General features: G+C 37.4%; 1 protein-coding gene across 7 annotated transcripts in view; it reads right to left on the minus strand.

The window, feature by feature from the left end:
- STXBP4 (syntaxin binding protein 4) overlaps positions 1 to 21,787 on the minus strand; it is a 175,559-nt gene that overhangs the window by 143,249 nt on the left and 10,523 nt on the right. For 6 of the 7 annotated variants that reach the window (XM_032319773.1, XM_032319771.1, XM_032319769.1 and 3 more), the window contains exons 2-7: positions 20,607 to 20,683; positions 20,033 to 20,154; positions 15,889 to 16,021; positions 4,179 to 4,285; positions 3,600 to 3,819; positions 2,538 to 2,616 (exon numbers count right to left, since the gene is read on the minus strand). In XM_032319773.1, coding sequence (XP_032175664.1) covers positions 2,538 to 2,616; positions 3,600 to 3,819; positions 4,179 to 4,285; positions 15,889 to 16,021; positions 20,033 to 20,079 — 586 coding nt within the window. In that variant the 5' untranslated portion in view covers positions 20,080 to 20,154; positions 20,607 to 20,683. Of the gene's footprint in view, positions 1 to 2,537; positions 2,617 to 3,599; positions 3,820 to 4,178; positions 4,286 to 15,888; positions 16,022 to 20,032; positions 20,155 to 20,606; positions 20,684 to 21,787 lie in introns of those variants that run through there. The other variant, XM_032319775.1, reaches the window with a different exon arrangement.

Below are 21,787 nucleotides of genomic sequence, written 5' to 3' on the forward strand. Positions count from 1 at the left end.
GGGGCGAGGGGAGGATGCAAAACTGAATTAAAGAATGGGAGCTTTTGTTTCCAGTCTAAAAATATCCCCGAAATATTATCTGAGCTACACTATAGTCAGTGGGTTCTGTAATATTAATAATAACAGCAAAATTTACTGAGCATATGCTATGTCCCAATTACAATGCTAAGTGCCTGATATGCATGATCTCATTTAATATTCATAAAGACCCACGAGGCAACTATTTCAAGGTTACACAGCTAATAAGCTGGAAGCGAAGAAATGAATCTCTACGTTGCATTCAGAGCCTGTGCCTTCCCGACACCACACTCTGGCCACTTCTTTCCTTCTCTACTTTTTTTTTTTTTTTTTTTAAGATTTTATTTATTTATTTGTCAGAGAGAGAGCGAGCAAGAGCGAGCACAGGCAGAGTGGAAGGCAGAGTCAGAGGGAGAAGCAGGCTCCCTGCGGAGCAAGGATCCCGATGTGGGACTCGATCCCAGGACGCTGGGATCATGACCTGAGCCGAAGGCAGCTGCTTAACCAACTGAGCCACCCAGGCGTCCCTCCTTCTCTACTTTGTTCACATCTTTGCACTATCTGGACAAGATAGTATATTCCTTTGAATACAGAAACCACCTGTACCCCGCTCTAGTTAACACAGAATACCGCAAATGGTAGTTATTCAATACAATAAACACATACATATATGTTTTCTAATCTGAATGATGAAGGTTTTTTTTTTTAACCTATGTTTTATTTCACCATAGACTCTTAAGTATCTCATGGAAAACATCCTAATTCCTTCATAATTCCTCCTGAACTATGTTTTCTACATATCTGACGTGCTTGGTAAGTGGTTCTTGAATAAATAAAAGACTGATAGAGGCAATGAGCAGTCCAATGACTTTCAAAATTAAAATCATGTTACATAAATGTATCCTCACCATTGTTCACTTCTTTCATCTATATTTTTTTTCTTCTTCACATATGTTCACAGTTTAAAATAAAAACAATACATCAAGAGAATGGAAATTAATTCCATAAAAGGGATAATACTGGGGCTCCTGGGTGGCTCAGTGGGTTAAAGCCTCTGCCTTCAGCTCAGGTCATGATCCTGGGGTCCTGGGATGGAGCCCTGCATTGGGTTCTCTGCTCAGCAGGGAGCCTGATTCCTCCTCTCTCTCTGCTTGCGTTTCTGCCTACTTGTGACCTCTGTCTGTCAAATAAATAAATAAAATCTTAAAAAAAAAAAAGAATACTAGTAAGATTTCTAAGAGTCAAGGAATCCCTCTAAGTAGAAGGGCATTTAATTTATGGCTAGAGATTGCTACCAACCCACTGGTAAATACAGGTCTCCAAATCAGAGGAAAAAACTGTGGAATCTGCTATAAATTCCCAATAAGTGTGATGCCTGTGTGCTGTGGTCTGAAAATCTGTGTCCTCCCGAAATGCCTATGTCAAAATCCTAACCCCCAAGGTGATGGTATTCGGAGATGGGGCCTTTGGGAGGGGCTGAGGTCACGAAAGTGAAGCTCTCCTGAATGGGATTAGTATTGTGACTGAAGAGACCCCACAGATCGCCATGTGAGGATACAATGGGAAGTCTGCAACCTGAAAAAGGCTCTCACTGGGACCATGCTAGCACCATGATCCTGGATTTCCAGCCACCAGAACTGTTAGAAATACATATCTGTTGTTTATAAGCTACCCAGTCTGTGGTATTTTGTCACAGCAGCCCAAATGGACGAAGATACCATGTACTTTATGCTAATTTGTCCTTATTTTGCAATTCTGATCTAGACTAAAGCTATTAAAAATTAAAATATACAGGTAACAACTTACATTGGAATTTTTAGACATATGTAATTAACTCTTTCTTTCCTTAAGCATTGGTTTTTGATTGTTGTTGTAATTAATTTTTGGACATAATTTAAAGGGAAAGTTTTTTTCTTGATATTGGAGCTACAAATAGATACTTCACAGTTTGATAAAAAGCAATTTTTCTTATGGGTGGCTCACAGAATTAACATTTTATTGTTTTAAAAATTCAGTAAATCATTTCATGGTAATTATAACTAATAATATTCAATTCATAATACTGATGTTCTTTTTAATTTACATCTATACAATCTCTTCTTAAAAAAACCAAAAACACATTTCATTTCTTAAGCTATGCTCCCATCTATAATTTCTCTGAAAGGTGCATTTAATGAACCTCACCAGTATTTCCCTAAAAGGACAAGGCAACCTAATCTTGATTTAAAGAAGAGTTTACATTATTTGATTTCAACAGTTCATTGATTACTACAGCTTCACAGACACCGTTATGATAATGCATCTTAAAATTTCAACCCTTTGTTCAGGAAAATTTCTAATAAAAGATCTAATCTAACAGGGACCATTGCACAATACATTCATTTTGCTCTTTTATTCACTGAAGGAAAAAAGGCATAATGCACTCTTCTTTAAAGTCTATTAAGTCACATTATGTACTCCTCATTGAGAAAGAGTAATTGAAAGAAATAATAATAAAGAGGAATTAAATGTGCATTTACCTGTATTAGACATATCCGTAGGGCTGTTTCCCGAAGAAGTAATTGGAGTCTGTTCTGTTTTCTTGTATCCAGTTTTCATCTATGAAAGAAAAGGAAGAACATAAAATGTCATTTTCTAAAGTAGGTCAAAGACCAGACTAGAAGCTCACGTTAACATAAAAAGAATGGTTTAAGAGATTAAAGCAGTAATCCAAAAAAATGAGATCTCTAAAATTTTGTTATATTTATCTCCAAGCAAAGCACTTCAGAATTAAAGAACAACTGCTTTCAGCTCTACCATGTCCAAGGACAACAAAATATAAGGCCATGCACCTTATCTTTGAAAAGTTATTATAACCCCAAATAAAAAAGCATAAGGGGCTGACAGAAAATCTTACACTCTGTATCTTACTAGCAGGTTCCCGAAACTGAAATTGCCTTTGACAAATTTTATTCCATTGACTGAAAGCCTACCTGAGTTTCCTATTTTGTTTTATAGCTCACATATATTTTAAGAGTACATGCTCTATTTTATAACTTTGATTTTTTTAGGGCCCTGTTGCAATTAGTAATCAATTGTTGATTCTGATGTAGATTCTGATGGGTGAGTCTACTGGGGTGAACTAGGTATTAGCATGCACACGTGAGGGAACCATAGCCACCTACACTGGGTAATTAGGATTAGCCTCATTGTGCAGGAAAAAAAAGCTAAGGAACAAGAAGGAAGACTGACTGTCTTCAGTCAGGCAGGGAACAGAAATAAGAATAAATTAAACCATATTAGAGATTTTCTGAAAATAAATATGACATTCCTAACATAGTTTTGAATGACAACTAGACATATCTCCTCGAGGCCAATCCTGATCATGACTTTCCGGACAAAAGACACACTGACTTGAAAAATTATATTATTGATACAGTATAAAAATATTAAACAGAAAAAAAAAGGGAAGAACTTTCAAGGAAATATAAATCTGTTTAAAACAACTACACTAACAAAATTAAAATTCTATTGCATATAACAAACATAAAAACATACAGGGGATTTATGGACTGCATATATACAGAGAAATGTAAGATTACCTGATTTATCCTAAAAGAAGGTAAAATGGTATCTGTAGTTTGGGGAGTAGATGAGGTCTTTGGAATTAGTGTTTCAGGGGGAGATGGAAGAAGGCTAAATGTTGAGACTTGAGGTCCATATTCTCCGGAAGCTTGTAAAAGAGATGTACAAGATGGATTTCCTGGATGACTGCCATCAGATTTTTGTCTTATGAACGTTATCTCCCAAACAGATTCTGACCTAGCATTAAAAAGAAATCACTTTATGGATATTGTGTAGATACAGTACAGCTGAATTTTAAGATAATGCTTTAATTATTATTAAAATATGCTTGTTTTGGGGGTGCCTAGGTGGTCAGTTAAAATGGCCGACTCTTGATTTCAGCTCAGGTCATAATCTCAGAGTTGTGAGATCAAGCCACATGTTGGGTTTTGCTGCTCAGTGAGGAGTCTGCTTGAGATTCTCTCTCTTCCTCTGCCCTCCCCTACCTGGCTCACATGCATGCTCTTTTAGGATCTAAACTATTTAAACCTCTTAAGTTACTGTTTTTGAGAAGACATGCTAACTAACTTATTCTATTTTATGAATAGGATAGTTACCTCAACTTGGCTCTGGTAATTATGCTTTTTGCTTCTTCAAAGGATACACCAATCATAGATTCCTTGTTTATTGAGACAAGTTGATCTCCTGGCTTCAAACGTCCATCCTAACAAAAGTAGTAATAAATATAAAAAAATTAATAATTATGGTGTTAAAAAAAAAAACCCTGATGCAACTAAACAACAACAACAAAAAAATTTAGTGAACAGTCTTTTTAAGAAGGAGTAAAAAGAAAATCTTAGACAAAAAAACCTCACTAGCATAAAGTTTTAACTAAAGCCTGGTTTGCTTACATATGGAATGAAATGGAACAGTTCCTGTATATGTGAGCTGAATTTGCACACTAAGGAATCCTGAAGACATACATGAAGACATAGCCAGGTACACCAGGAAAAGACTCATTTTAAAAGGTTGGTACTATAGTGTCTGGGTGGCTCAACTGGTTAAGTGTTTGCCTTTGTCTCAGGTCATAATCCCAGGGTTCTGGGAATGAGCCCCCTGTCAGGCTCCCTGCTCAGTGGGGAGTCTGCTTGTCCCTCTCTTAAGACTCCCTCTGCCCCTCCCCACTCTCCTTCTCTCTCCAATAAATAAACAAATCTTAAATAGAAATAAAAACACACTTACTGCTATCTCTCAACACTGAATACGGAGTACACAGGAAGATATATAAATAAATATAAAATATTAATCAAAAAAACTTCATGGAAACATGTTATTTCAAATGCTATGTGTTGGGCTGGCAGAAAGAAAGGGCTACTTAAGATGGTGAAAGTCCCGGCCACAAAACCTGGGCTCAGACAAGAGAACAAAGCCCCAAGCAGGAATCTGAAAACCCTCCCAGCCCCGGCTCCCATGGACCAATGGGACCCTGACAAGCGGGAATTTGAGACCCCTCGCCCCGGGCTGCAGTGGACCAATGGGACCCGAGCAGGCGAAATATCCAAATAAGGGAAACTTGCCAAAAGACCCCTGAACTCCCGAGGCCCCTTAAAAGCCCCCTTCTCCCTGCCCTGGGCGCGACTTCCGCCACTCTGCTTTCCAGAGTCGCAGAACCTCACCCAAGGGTGCCCATCTCCTCCCGGCACAACTTTCCTGGCTCCCCTTCTCCTGAGCCCTGAAACTTTGCCGGAGAGTGTTTTTAATAAATCTTGCTTTCCACCCACTTTGCCTGGTGTTGTGTTTATTTTGCCGGAGAAACTTTACACTATGTAAAAGAAACTATGAACTAAATGCACAATGACTCTATGACCCGTCTAAATTACAAACATTATTTTAAAAATTAAACTGAAAAAGGAAATGATTTTAAAATACATAAAATTTAGAAATTTGTATTTTATAAATATAACTAGGAAAGTGAGAGAACACAACACAATTGCTATATTCACTATATTTTGCTATATAATAGGCTGTATTTTTTCCCTTCCACTGGTTAATGTATGAGGAGTAAAACGCAATCGTAATGCTGGAAAAGACTAAGCAGTATGGAGAGAGCATCCACCATAAGGATCCTACATGTTCAGTGAAATCAAAGAGCTAATTTTGTAAACACAGTTCTGTACTGCTTAGGCCCAAACCTTAGTACAGTTCGGTTACGTATGCATTTAAATCAACTCTACCAAGACATACTTAGACTCACATACATTAGCTTGCAATTTAATATGTGAAATTTTACCTTCGGGACGGTTAACTCAAGGTTAAGATGAAATGGCAGTAAACAAGAGAAACAACCTGTTTCTTTTGCCACAGGCAAAAGGATAAGGCTAATAATAGGGAAGAATGAACAAAATCCCAGAGTGCTTATTTCCAGGAGGAAGGGTGGGGAATGTGGGGAATGTGATCAGGAATGCCTCAGTAGCACTTAAGATTTTCCACTTTTTAAATCAAGTGGTGAACACTAAGCAGATTCATAGGTGTTCATTCTATTATTACGCTTCATTTACATGTGTCAAGTATCACATTATAAAAACGAAAAGGGGGCACCTGGTTGGCTCAGTTGGTAGAGCACACAACTCTTGATCTCAGGGTTGTGCGTTCAAGTCCTATATAGGGCATGGAGTCTACTTAAAAAAATAAATAAAATAAAATAAAATAAAAAAGAAATTCTCCATCTGCCAAAATAAAAAGAGCTCATAATATCTGCCAGAAATTAATTAGGCTGAATCATGTTTGGTTCTATATTCCAAAACTGGTTTTGGAAATAAGAGTCAAATGGAGAAATTTTTAATCTAATTTTAAAATAAGTATATTAACAAATGAGTCAAATGAAAAAAAAATGCCATTATTAAATCCAGCTCTAGCCTATTTGGAATCTACAAAGGATCCTAACTAGAATCAGTTTAATAAAGTAGATTACAGCTGAAATTTAATGGCTATACTACTACTGACTTTTATCACAAAGCCTAGCAACAATTTAGGAGAAAAAGTGGAGAAAATGAAGAAAGCCCTGTTTCACTGGAGCAAAGCATACAAAGGCCATTGACAAGGAAAGAAAGGATTTTTTAGAATCGGGGTGGCAGACAGTAAAAACAGTAAATATTGTCAGGTGACAATTTTTTCAAATGGTAGGAGACTTCAGAAGGCAGTGGACAGATGTGGAAAAGAACACAAGGTTTGGCAGCCAGACAGACCCAATACAAACTTGAGCTCTACAACTTGCTGGCTAGATGTTCATAAACAAACAGAGGAAGAGGAAAGGGGCTGGGGGAGTCACACAGTCTCATCTACAGAACAACATTCAAAACTGTTGGAGGTGGCTCCTGTGTCCATGCCTCTCATACATACCACAGCTGCTATCAGGGTTGCAGAGAAAAAGACTACAGAAAACAGAGGTAGGCAACAGGATTTCGGCAGACCTACTATCTCCTACATCCTCCTTTCAGACGTATTAGCAACACAGCGGGAAAAGCTCTCACGAACACAACATGTATCTTATATTATAGCACACTGATGTCCAGCAGGACAAGGGTCAGAGAAGAAAGGAAGAATAATGCTTTCTGATGGTGGCTTCTGGTGTTCATATATATTTTTTCTTCCTAAAAAGTATTTACAGTGGTGTTTTCTTTTTTTTTTTCTTTTCTTTGCCTCCTAGAACAAGATCTTAGCTGATCGTGTGAATTTCTGAACCTGTTTAAAAGTCAGAACCTGCAAACTCAAGCAAAGCTATTTCTGTTAGAGTCTGGCATTCAAACCAGTGAGCCCTGCCCCAGTTGGATGAATGTATATGTGAAGATACTAACTTTGGGGACACGCTGAGTCTTCTTCCATACTGTCTGGGTTTGGATACAGCAGTTACTGAGCAACTGTACAACGTTCACATGCCCTCCTTCCACATGTCAGGGTCTGCGTTCTTTCCCATCAACATCTACAAAAGCGTTAAAAAAGTAATAAAGTACTCATGACCACATCCATGTTTCCGTTGAAAACTACCTGCGCTGTTCACTTATAATGACTATTATATAGTTTTCTAAATAACATGTTACTATATTACCGTACCATGGACACGGACTGACTCTGATTTAACTAACTCCTTAGTCCTAAATACTAAGGAATGCTCCTGCAAGACTTCTAGTTCCTTTCCCACACTTTCAGAATCTGTCAACTTCTATGGTCTGCCAGTTATTAATCTGCACTTAGGCAAGTTGCATAATCTCTCTGAGACTTGATTTTCCTAGCTGTAAAGTGGAGATAAATACCTGTCACGCAAGGTTGCTATTAGTAATTAAATAACATACATAAAATCCTAGCACACTGTAGGTGTTAAATAAAATTGAGTTGAATCAAAACTCCGTGCCTGCTGTAATTCTCACGTTGATAGCAAATTTAGTCCTGTTACTCCTCAAATTAAGAACCTTTAAGGATGCCGAGGTAGATCAGTCAAGTGTCCAGCTCTTGATTTTGACTCAAGTCATGACCTCAGGATCCTGAGATCATGCTCCCTGCTGGGTGTGGAGCCTGCTTAAGATTCTCTCTCTCCCCCTGCCCCTACCCGCCTCCTTCTCTTAAAAAACAGCAAAAACCTTTAATGGCTGTCCATGGGTAAGAAAAGTTGAAACTCCTTAACTCTGCAAACCCTGCACAACAAGCTAGCTGCAACCAACTTTTTTCGGCCTCCCTGAAAAAAGTCTCACTTCCCTCCTCAACACATAAATTTTTCATTCAAGTCTCAAAAAATGTTCTTCAAACCAGCCATGGTCTTTAGAACCTTAATGCTTTTACACATCCTAATTCCTGTCTAGAACGCCACCACCAACCCTGCCACTTCTCTGATAAACTCGCACTTAAACTTCACAGCCAAACACAAACATTTTCTCTGCGTTAAGTTTGCCCCACTGCCTGGAAATACTTAATTGTTCCTCTCTCTCTCTTTCAAAAGCATTTTCAACTTACCTCTATTATTACATTTACTTTGTACTGTCCCTATCTGTTTACCTATCTTTTTTTCTCCTGTTAGAGCACATTAATCCACGCACTTCCAAAATAATAGCACTGATTATTTCAGTTGGCCAGAACCATGTCCTTTTCATGAGTTTTTCCCGTAGCATGGTGCCGGGTCCAGAGTAAGTCCACAATCAGCTGATCAGGGGCAGGAAACAGTCTGAGGAAATTAAGGTGGCTCTGACAGAAGTAATAATGGCAAAGGAGAGAAGAGAGTGACTTGTAAAGTGAATGCTCTTGGCTGCTACTCCTTCTTTCAGCTCCCAACAATGGGACTGGTTTCTTTACACTGTGTCATCCAGAGGCTTCCAGGGATATGCTCAGCATATTCTGAAACCAGACTTCTTCTGAAAGATAAAGATGCCTTACTTCAACCCTTTGTGAACAATAACTAACCATTAGTATCTACAAGCGGTATGATCATTGTCTTTATCTGTGGAGTCTAACCCCCCCCAAAAGTCCTGAATTTATAAAATTTAAAGTGATACTTATAAAATATGCCATTATTTTATGTAGCACTAAAATAAGAAAATGCTAAAAGAAGAAAATGAAACTGATTGTTAAGACTCATCTCATAAAGCTTGTTTGTGTTTTATTATATGTCTTAGAATCAGTTAAATGAAATATAAAATGTAGTATCAGGTTTGAGGAAAAGCTTTTGATTACTGCCTACTTTCCTTACACTAATAGCAGGAAACAAAGAAACAAACAAAAACATTTGAAAACTTCAAAGACATTTCGTGTTCAGAATCTGACACAAAGGGCCAGGGAAGAGAGGTACTTGGTATGGAACCAGATGGTGGCAGTGGAATAGCAAACAAGATTAGTAACTTTCAGAAACATGACCGAATGCCTAAGGGGTCATTCATTCATAAATATTAACTGAGCAATTAGTACGTGCCTGGCATCATACTGGAGATGATCGATATTATGAACAAGACTTTTTGTACTTAGGAAATACACTGTCTTGTCGTTCAGACAGACAATAAAACCACCACAGATATGGATGCATGTTTATAAACTGAGACAGGTGATACAAAGAAAAGGGACAGGATCTAGGAGCACATATAGGAGAAAAGATCCGGAATAAACTGGGGGCACAGGAGTGCCTGGGTGGCCTAGTCATTTAAGCGTTTGTCTTCGGCTCAGGTCATGATTTCAGAGTCCTGGGATCGAACCCTGTGTCTGGCTCCCTGCTCAGTGCGGGGTCTGCTTCTCCCTCTCCTGCCTCTCCCCGCCTGCTTGTCCTCTTTCTCTCAAATGAATAAATGAGATCTTAAAAAAAAAAAAAAAAGATAAAATATACTGAAGGGCAAAGAGAACACATTCCTTAGGAAGTAGTCTTTGAATAGATATTTGGAAGCCATAGTAGTGGTGCCATGGGTGTGTTCTCAGTCAGAGGGAACTGCAAATGAAAAAGAGTTTTCAGGAACTGAAAGAATACCATTCTGGAAGCGTAAAGATGGGAGAGTCAGAGAATTACGGGGCAGAAGTCACATTATACAGAGCCCTGCAGGCAACTGAGTATTAATATGATAGGCTGGTGGTGGGGAGGGGGATAGGTGTGGTACACGAGAGCAGGCAAAGCTATTGTGGGGTCTGATAAACTATGTGATGATGGTGGAGGTCGAGGAGACTGATGGGGTTAAGAAATATTTATAGAGTAGAAAAATGCAACAGCACATGCTAATCAACTGGGTGTGGGTATTTTAAGGGTGAGGAAGTAGTTAGGCTGCTTTCAGGTTTTCTGACTTTATGCACCTGGTAGGTATCACTCACCAAGACTGGGAACAGAAGAAGAAGCTCTGCTTGGGAAAAGATGGGCAGACGAGGATGTGGTGTGACTTTTACGAGTCTTGCCTCGGATACAGTGAATTTGAGATGTCTTAAGGAGGTCCAAATGGAAATGCTGACCAAGCAATTGGATATGTGGGAATTAAGCTCAAAGGAGTGTCTCAGCCCAAAGGTTTGGGATTGAACACTGAGGACTTTAGACTGATAAGGGACTGAATGGTGGGGTGGAAGTTTTCATAGTTCCTTAACTCAGTACCAGGTATATTTGTTCTCATTCTATAGGCTTCCTCTAACACTAAGCGCTGGAAGAATCTTTCCTTCTATTTCAACTGGAAAAAACATGTCAAGATGCCCCAAGTTTTAACTCTGAATATGTTTTTCAAAGAAACATGGTGTTTTGGTTACTGAACCAGTATTGTTTTTTGTTTTGTTTTGTTTTGTTTCTGCCATTGGGAAACTTTCACATATGTTTATCCTTCTGAGTTCCAACAGCCCCCTTAATATGTTTAGTTTGGGAATATAATTGTTATATAATCAATCTATAAGACTGGGGACTGCATATATTATTAACTCTGAAACAATATCATATTAAAATAAAATTAAAGCAAGCAAAAGCAGTCACATGCATTTAAAAAATATAAATATAAAAGTATATAATCTAAAAATATAAAAAAGTATAAAATATTTTAAAAAGTATAGTATAAAGTATAAGATATAAAAATATATAAGTTGCTCAGTTTTGCAACTTAATAAAGATAATCTCATGAGCCTGTGTTTCCTATTTTATGAATACATCTATTACTGCAGAAATTTTGTGCAGATTAGAATATTATTAACATGCCTAACAGTATTTAGAAGCATATGTAATAGTAAATGCTATTATAGTATAGTACAGTAAATACTATATTACTATTATAGTAATAGTAAATGCTATTATTATTAATAACATTTAAAAATAAAATTGCATTTAGAAGTATATGTACAGTAAATGCTATTATTTACTATTATAGTAATAGTAAATGCTATTATTATTAATAAGAACATTTAAAAATAAAGTTGCATCAGTTGCATTTGCAGAATAATGTGCACATAACTCTCCATCTTGAGGAAGTACACAAAAATAAGTGTAAGTCTCCTAGAACTTGTACAGGAATTCAGTAAAGTGTCGGGATATAAAATCAATGCACAGAAGTCAGTTGCATTTCTATACACCAACAACAAGACAGAAAAAAGAGAAATTAAGGAGTCAATCCCATTTACAAATGCACCCCAAACCATAAGATACCTAGGAATAAACCTAACCAAAGAGGCAAAGAATCTGTACTCAGAAAACTATAAAGTACTCATGAAAGAAATTGAGGAAGACACCAAGAAATGGAAAAATATTCCATGCTCATGGATTGGAAGAACAAATATTGTGGAAATGTCTATGCTACCTAAAGCAATCTACACATTTAATGCAATCCCTATCAAAATACCATCAATTTTTCTCAAAGAAATGGAACAAATAATCCTAAAATTTATATAGAAACAGAAAAGACCCCAAATAGCCAAAGGAATGTTGAAAAAGAAAGCCAAAGTTGGTGGCATCGCAATTCCAGACTTCAAGCTCTATTACAAAGCTGTCATCATCAGACAGTATGGGACTGGCACAAAAATAGACACACAGATCAATGGAACAGAATAGAGAGCCCAGAAATGAATCCTCAACTCTATAGTCAAGTAATCTTTGACAAAGCAGGAAAAAAATCCAATGGAAAAAAGTCTCTTCAACAAATAGTTTTGGGAAAATTGGACAGCCCCATGCAGAAAAATGAAACTGGACCATTTCCTCACACTGCACATGAAAACAAAACTCAAAATGGATGAAGGACCTCAATGTGAAAAAGGAATCCATCAAAATCCTTGAGGAGAACACAGGCAGCAACCTCTTCGACCTCAGCCGCAGCAACTTCTTCGTAGGAACATCCCCAAAGGCAAGGGAAGCGAGGGCAAAAATGAACTACTGGGACTTCATCAAGATCAAAAGCTTTTGCACAGCAAAAGAAACAGTTAACAAAACCAAAAGACAACTGACAGAATGGGAGAATTGCAAATGACATATCAATAAAGGGCTAGTATCCAAAATCTATAAAGAACTTATCAAACTCAACACCCAAAGAACAAATAATCCAATCAAGAAATGGGCAGAGGACATAAACAGACATTTCTGCAAAGAAGACATCGAGATGACCAACAGACACACGAAAAAACGCTCAACATTGCTCGGCATCAAGGAAATGCAAATCAAAACCACAGTGAGATACCACCTCACACCAGTCAGAATGGCTCAAATTAACAAGTCAGGGAATGACAGATGCTGGAGAGGTTGCGGAGAAAGGGGAACCCTCCCATACTGTTGATGGGAATGGAAGCTGGTGCAACCACTTTGGAAAACAGCATGGAGGTTCCTCAAAAAGTTGAAAATAGAGCTACCCTACAACCCAGCAATCGCACTACTGGGTATTTATGCTAAAGATACGAAGATAGTGGGGCATCTGGGTGGCTCAGTGGGTTAAAGCCTCTGCCTTCCGCTCAGGTCATGATCCCAGGGTCCTGAGATCAAGCCCTGCATCAGGCTCTCTGCTCAGCAGGGAGCCTGCTTTCTCCTCTCTTCCTCTCTTCCTCCTCCAAATAAATAAATAAAATCTTAAAAAAAAAAAAGATACAAATGTAGTGATCCGAAGGGGCACGTGTTCCTGAATGTTTATATTAGCAATGTTCACAACAGCCAAACTACGGAAAGAACCTAGATGTCCATCAACAGATGAATGGATAAAGAAGATGTAATAGATATATACAATGGAATACTATGCAGCCATCAAAAGAAAAGAAATCTTGCCATTTGCGATGACGTGGATGGAACTAGAGGGTATTATGCTGAGTGAAGTAAGTCCATCAGAGAAAGACAATTATCATATGATCTCCCTAATATGAGAAAGTTGAGAGACAACATGGGGGAGCTTGGGGGATAAGAAAGGAATATATGAAACAAGATGGGATCTGGAGGGAGACAAACCATAAGAGACTCTTAATCTCACAAAACAATCTGAGATTTGCCAGGGGGAGCGGGGGAGGGAGAGGGTGGTTGGGTTATGGACACTGGGGAAGATATGTGCTTGAGTGCTGTGAAGTGTGTAAACCTGGCGATTCACAGACCTGTACCCTTAGGGCTAATAATACATTATATGTTAATAAAACATAAAAAAAAATTTTTTTAAAGAAGTTAAAAAATATAAAAAGATAAAATGTGAATGAGACAGGAAAAAACAATAAGTGTAAGCATCGCAAGCCTTTTATGTTACTGTCTCCACCTTTCTCTGTTTTAGCTGTTTTCTTCCTTTGAACTTGACCAGATACTGTCAAGGAACATTAATAACTCTGTGCTGCTCTCTAGTGGTAAATACAGAATATAGTTTGTAAGTGACTGCTTTTTGAGACCCTTACAGTGAAATTCTAAGAAAAACCAAGAGAAAGTATTTAAGTGTAATTTTGAGTCTGTTACCACTGATAACAGATGAAGAGTCACTCAGCACCCTACTATCAATTTATTATTTAACTACAAATATTTTTCATGGGAATAAAAAGCACAAACTGACACTTAACATACAGCAAATTTTTAATCATTTATTAGATACCATGATCTGTAACTGCATTATATGAAGTGTGGTTTAGGGACTACCTTGGCTACGGTAAACATACACACACACTCACACACACACATCCCTCAACTAAAGTAGTCCTAAATATCTCAATTCTTACAAGACTAATTTAATTTCTTGTTTGATTTTGTTCAAATTTAGTATTTAAGTATACTTTTATTTGGTTAATAATTTAAATTCAATAGCTAAAATTTATATTATAATATCCTAAATTTATTGTATAATACTTACAACATGGTAAGTGTATCCTATTATCTCAACAAACTTGAAACAATTGAAATCATTTCTATTATTTTGCAAATCAATGATGAAGTTAATTTTTTTTCCTAACAAGGAAAAAAAAAATGCAGTTGACTAGATAAAATGCTGGCTAAACAAGCATCTAGGATGAGGGTGGGGTAAGCGCAAGACTATAAATCTAACCAAAACAAATAAGAGAAAAACAACAATATGAACAAACTTAGAAGGATCCTTTCTCGTGCTATATACCTTGACATTAATACAGTATTTTATTAAATTCTTTATATCCTCTTTCTCTCTAGAAATGACTGGAGGCAATTTTCAACAATAGATATACAGAATCACATTAGTAAAACAAATGGCAAATAAAATTCAAGAGAAATGAAAATGCAAACATAGTTAACTAGTTCCTTTTTTTCTTTTTTTTTTTTTTAAGATTTTATTTATTTATTTGACAGAGATCACAAGTAGGTAGAGAGGCAGGCAGAGAGATGGATAGGAAAGCAGGCTCCTCGCTGAGCAGGGAGCCCGATCTGGGGCTCGATCCCAGGACCCTGGGATCATGACCTGAGCCAAAGGCAGAGGCTTTAACCCACTGAGCCACCCAGGTGCCCCTATTAGTTTCTTAAGTTGCTGATATTGTGCTTCAAATTTGGAGCTGAGCTTCCTAGCAATCAGAGCAAAAAAGAAATCACGATTTACATTATTTCTTACAGCAACGAGGAGAGTAAGGCTTTTTAACCCCCCACCCCACTGTGAAAAAAAGTATGTTCTGGTCTTAATTCTAAATTTAATTTATCATGTGGGCAACTAACAAGTGATATAATTAACAAACTCAACAAGAATTATTGCAAATTCAGAAATGAGCAGATTTTTATATGCTGAGTTTGCTTGTTTGTTTTGCACTTAGGAGAGGCTAAATGAATGTAGCTCAAGTTTAAACGATCCGACTTAATCCAAACTCTCAGAGCAGTGGAGAGAGAACATGTCTTCAAAAACAATTTCTCTCAACCAGACTTTGGATAAGAGTTAAACAGCCCATAATTAAAAATATGTAACCTTGGGGCATGTCAGTGGCTCAATCAGTTGAACATCTGACTCTTGGTTTCAGCCCAGCTCGTGATCTCAGGGTCCGGAAATGGAGCCCAGGGCTGGGGTCTGTGCTCAGTGCAGCACCAGCTTGTCCCTCTCCCTCTGCGCCTCTCCCTGCTCTTTCTCAAATGAAATCAAATCAAGTCAAATAAATAAATAAATAAATAAACAAATTCCCTTAATAAATAAATAAATATATATATATATATCTCCTTTAGTTAAAAGAGCCTGAAATCTATTAGTTTCCTATTTATTTCCTACTCATTCATTAGGTTAAAGCTCTTTGAAGGTAAAGGCCTATTTTCCAGTTCTTGTAGGATCTCTCACTGAGAATTGGTCACAGTGGCGTCCAGTTAATACTAAAAATTTACTGATGTAGTAGGAAACCAAACCTCACCACTGGTGGTCTGGGTTTTTTTGTGAAGTGTTATTTTACTTTCATTTTTACCTTATAACAGTCTCCTCCAGGAATGATTTCCTGAATATATACCAAGGGACCTTCATTCCGGTTAATTCCTCCTAGGATCTTCAGACCAAGGCCTGTTTCCTTGGTAACTGTAATCATCTGAAAGGCAGGATCCCTAAGATAAAGTAAATTAGCATTCACAGGTTAGCCTAGAGATCTGTGCCTACTTTCTCTTTAAACTACATGCTAAATCACATTCTTAAGACTAGATAACCCGAAATACTCAGTATATACTAGCAATGACATTTAGAAAAGTATGGTGATAGAAAAACAATCAAATGAATTCTGTTACCTCTATTATTTATTTATTTTTCTATAAAAACAAACCATAGAAGAAATCACAGCTATAATGCTTATTTCTTTGGAGCAGAACAAAGAAAAATACCTTCAACATTGGACTTAAATAAATGTAAACATGTATTGAAGGTAACTGAAGAGATGTATTTTTAGCTGACTTTTAGACTACACTAAGGGATTCCAAAATTAAATATTTTAGTGAGTTAGGTTAAGTGACTTTTTAAAAGACATGTCTGTCTTTTAAAGCAAAATAAATCTGACCTCCGCTTGAATCTCAAAGAGAAAAGTTTATCTTTTTAATTTAGGAAGAGTGTTTTCTCATAGAAAGCATGTGCTCCACCCATAATTTCCATCAGACATAAGAGCAATGCCATCAGAAAAGAAGGAACTGTCAAAAGAATTCTGCAAAAGGTATACCCCCAAGTTGTGCTTCTGAACACTCTAGTAAGAGAGGAAACATGTGCCGGTCTGAGAGAGCTTGAACAGAGTTTGAAATAAGGCTTAGGGCTGCCTGCTTTCCTCTGATGTACTGGGTACTGTGCTAAGAATATAAACACATTATGCCATCCAACTTAGTATTTATACAACTCCAAAGATTATTACCCTCATTATTCTAAAAACACCAAAATCGAGGAAGGTTAACTTGGTGGTCTAAGGTTATGATGCTGGAGAACAGCAATGGAAACCCAGTTTGTCTTACTCCAGAGGGAAAATGTGGTGTTAAGATCTCCTTGGTTGCTGTATTAAAGCCATTGCTGAATTACAGGACTTTCAGCTATCTTCAAACATATCAAAAAACTGAAACTGCTATTAAAAAAGAGTTGCCTCATATCTTACATATGATTATAGCTTTCAGAAAAGACTTTCTTAGCTTCTGCCATAGAAATTCTAACTATATCTTTACAAAAGTGTGTATTTAGAAGTTAAATCATAAAAAAATAGAATGAAAGAAATTAAAATATATTTTTAAAAAACCCAAACCCTTACAAACCTCCCTGCTTTTGAATATTTTGCTCTCTTTGGAGGACACCCTCCAAGGTTGCATTATACTGAATCAGGCTCTAATGTTGGATGGCCTATCTGGTTACTAGGGCAACAGTCAATTAGCTAGGAAAAGAGGCAGTTGGGATTGGATCCACAATGTTTCACTGTTATAGATTTCAGAAGCTCAGCCCACTCTTGATGGAATATTAAATTGTATGGGCATAACGAAGTGAAACCTAGAAATGAGAGAGTGGAACGGGAAAGGGAATTAAAGGACCTTATTCAGTGCCTCCCATAACCTCTTAAACCGTCTAAATGTGGGTTTCCTTCAATGGGAACAGCATATAATCTCCACCATATATTATTGTTTCAGTAAAGGGTCCCTCCTTTTCTAATACCAACAGAGTATCTGTATTTCATACAGCATTTACTTGCTAGGACCTTATTTTAAAACCCCCTTATGTTAAGAATTTATATTACTCACTTTTTTTGTCTATTAAAAATAGTTTTGCTGCTCAATGTTAATCACAGAGAACTGTAAGTAAAAACCAGGCAAAGATATTGCTACTCACCTATCAGATCAACATAAACTTAAAACTGAAAATGTACTCAGATGGTAAGGATACAGGAAAGAGTACTCTTGTACACTGCTGATGGGAATGCAAAATGGCATAACTCCTAACGAGAGAATTTGGTAATCTCTAAATTTACCTTCTGAACCAGAAATTCCATTTCTAGGAATTCATCCCAAAGATACTCTGGCATAAAATACAAAATAGCTTGTCTACAGGGTTATTTATTTTGACATAATTTGTAATCTCTAAAATTTGCAAACAATGGATGTCCATCAATAAGGTACTGACTGATGGCATCTGGGTGGCTCATTCGGTTAAGTGTCTGCCTTCGGCTCAGGTCATGATCTCACGATCCTGGGATCAAGCCCCTCATTGGGCTCCCTGCTCAGCGGGGAGCCTGTTTCTCCCTCTCTCTCTGCCATTCTCCCTGCTTATACTCTTTCACTCTCTGTCAAATAAATAAATAAAATCTTTAAAAAATATTAAAAAAAAATAAGGTACTGGCTCAATAAATTATGGTACATTCATAGAATAGAATCTACACAGTTATAACAAGGTACAATAAAGACATTTACAGATTGATAGGATCAACAGGATATAATTTAAGTTAAAAAAAAAAAAAAAAGGCAAGAACGGGGCACCTGGGTGGCTCAGTGGATTAAGCCGTTGCCTTCGGCTCGGGTCATGATCTCAGTGTCCTGGGATCGAGCCCCGCATCAGGCTCTTTGCTCAGCGGGGAGTCTGCTTCTCTCTCTCTCTCTGCCTGACTCTCTGCCTACTTGTGATCTCTCTCTGTGTCAAATATATAAATAAAATCTTAAAAAAAAAAAAAAAGGCAAGATCAAAAAGTATAGCTACCTTTTTTTAAGAATATGCTGGCACAGGGCACCTGGGTGGCTCAGCGGGTTAAGCCTCTGCCTTTGGCTCAGGTCATGATCTCAGGGTCCTGGGATGGAGCCCTGCATCGGGCTCTCTGCTCAGTGGGAAGACTGCTTCTCCCCTCTCCCCTCTCTGCCTGCCTGTGATCTCTTTCTCTGTCAAATGAATAAATAAAATCTTAAAAAAAAAAAAAAAAGAATATGCTGGCAACTGGAACCTAAGAGACGGAGGCAAAATATCTGGGGCCATCTTGCCTCAGTCATAGGATTCTTTCCCATTGGCTTGATTTTGCCTTAGGTAGTTGGACAAAACTTTGTGCTATCCCAGAAAGTCAAACTGTTCAGCACCAGGGCATCGAGCTCTGTGCATGGAGTTCTTTGCATACCACATAGATGGGCCTGGAGACTAGTTTTCCAGTGCTCTCAGGAGGAGGTGTCAGAGAAAGACATCCTGAATTTAACTGGCTTGATACTCATCTCCAAGGAAGACCTGTGAGCCTGAGCTGAAGGACTGGTATGCACTTGTTTAGTGTTATATACACACATATAATAACATGCATATATATTTATATGTATTTGCTTATACAGAAGAAGCATTGAAAAGGAACTAAGAATAAAAATGGTTATTTATAGGAAGAATGAAGTCACAGAGTGAATGAAGACTGACTTCTTCATGACTTCTCTGAATATACCTTATTATATGTGTGTTACATGTTTCCATGTCTGCATGCCCTTTGGAATGTGACTTTACTGTTCCTTCCATTAAAATGTAAAGTCTACATCTCTACCCTTTGAATTTGGACTTGGCTATCTGAATTGCTTCAGTCAGTGGTACACAAGCAAATGTGAGGGAAACAGACATTTGGAAAACACTTGGGTGTGTTGCTTGGAACCATTCTGCCATCATGTGAAAGAGCCTGACCTAGCCTCCTAGAGCATGAGATCAGGTTCAAAGAGACATCAGTCTAGCCTTTCCAGATGAGGCACCAACACATGTGAATGGGGCCATCTTACACTTTGGGTACATACCACAAGAACTGCTCAGCCAAACTCCAAATTATGAGAAAGAATAAATGCTTTTAGGGTGATTTGTTACTCAGCAAAAATTAATCTCTCATTATTTTTATAATGGGATCATAAAATATTTTAGATATTTGAAAAAAATCAGATCAAAAATTTAAAAAAGCATTTTCTACAAAGAATTATAAAAAAGAATGCAGAATTTATCCCATACACTGATTTACATTAGAAGGTAATTATTGATCGACTTCCTTATTATGCTACCTTAATCCACAATTAACTATATAAAATTTTCAATCAGAAGCTCATTAACATTCCACATATTTCAAACTAGGACAGCTCAAAACAAAGTAAATTTAATTAAAAAATTACTTTTCAAGTAGATTGGATGATTCCACAGCAGATGTATTTTTATTCATGATTTTACCACAGGAGCCTTGGATTTAACTAGGCAAATGAAGATATTGATGAAGAGTCTAGAAATTCTTCTTTTCCTAAGAATGCAGAAGTAGAAAAGAAATGTTCACATCTTTAGAGTAGTCAAATTCAATGTCAACTTTGCATAGAACATCACATACACGTATATACATGTGAGGTATATTTTATATATTCTGAAGTACGGCACTTCAGTCAATGCTGATAATGTCTGAGAAATACAAAGACAGTTCAATAAACAGACAGATAGATAAAGCTATAGGACCACATCCACATGATTATCTGTATCTATATAAAATCTGCCTTTTCTGGCAGAGGTGAATAACATAGCTAAGCTTCAGGTAACTATTATAGAATCCATCGTTAATACACTTAAAAATCGCATAATAACAAAAGACTGTGACAAATACCTCTTATAATCACAAGGCTAGAAAGTTTATAGTCAGAATGTGTGTAAAATAATTATACAATACATCCTTGAAGGAAAAAAAAGAAATTCCTATCGTCTTACCAGCTATCTTGAGGGACTTCCTGCAGATCTTATATTACTTTGATGCATATTATGCCATAAGCTTCTTAAATACTTTCCTATGAAAAGAAAAAAAATATATATATGATTTTAATGTCGCATATACAGCTCCACTGTGAACATTAAAGAGAATGGTATAGTTTCACTGCACTAAAAAAGTTGTATTTGAATAGACCTTTACCTCTCTGCATAAAAAATATGAATAAAGTACAAAAACTTTAGAGACATTAAGAACATTTAGCATAACCCTCTTATTAAAGAAATGAATAACTAGATTCAGAAATTGTGTGCTATTCCCCACACAAATGAGAAACAGAGGAAATAGTCAGTGGTTGTTTTTCTAGCTAGCGCTGAGGCTTCAGAGCCTAGAGCATGGACCTTGACATCAGAGACACCTGGACTCCAATTTGAGCTTCTAGGCTTCTCCAAGCCGTGGTTTCTTCATCGGTACAGTAACTACCTTGACTGTAGTGATGGTTTTACAAATGCGTAAACATGTTAAAACTTACCAGATCTTCTAAGGATAAATATGTACTGTTTGCTATAAATCAATTATATCTTGGGGCACCAGGGTGGCTCAGTTGGATGAGTGTCCAACTCTTGATTTCGGCTCAGGTGATGATCTCAGGGTTGTGATATCAAGCCCTGCATGGGGCTCCATGCTGAGCATGGAACCTGCTTAAGAGTCTTTCCTTCTACTCCTCCCTACTTCCCTTGCAGGTGCACACACTCTCTCTAAAAATAAATAAATAAATAAATAATAAAATACACAAAAATAAATCATATCTTAAGAAAGCAAATTTTTTTAAAAAAATGTGATTTTCATTTAAAATTGGCAGAATGGGGGGAGGGGTGCCCGGTGGGTTAGTGGGCTAAAGCCTCTGCCTTCAGCTCAGGTCATGATCCCAGGGTCGTGGGATCGAGCCCCGCGTCGGGCTCTCTGCTTGGCGGGGAGCCTGCTTCCTCCTCTCTCTCTGCCTGCCTCTCTGCCTACTTGTGATCTCTGTCTGTCAAATAAATTAAAAAAATTAAATAAAATCTTTGAAGTTGCCAGAATGGAAAGGGGCTGGGGGGATGGACAAAATAGGTGAAGGGAAGTGGAGGTACAGGCTCCCAGTTACAGAATAAGTCATAGAGTCTATAAGTATAGACTTGTAACATTC

This window comes from Mustela erminea, chromosome 18, assembly GCF_009829155.1.
Source record: "Mustela erminea isolate mMusErm1 chromosome 18, mMusErm1.Pri, whole genome shotgun sequence".
NCBI classification, from domain to species: Eukaryota; Metazoa; Chordata; class Mammalia; order Carnivora; family Mustelidae; genus Mustela; species Mustela erminea.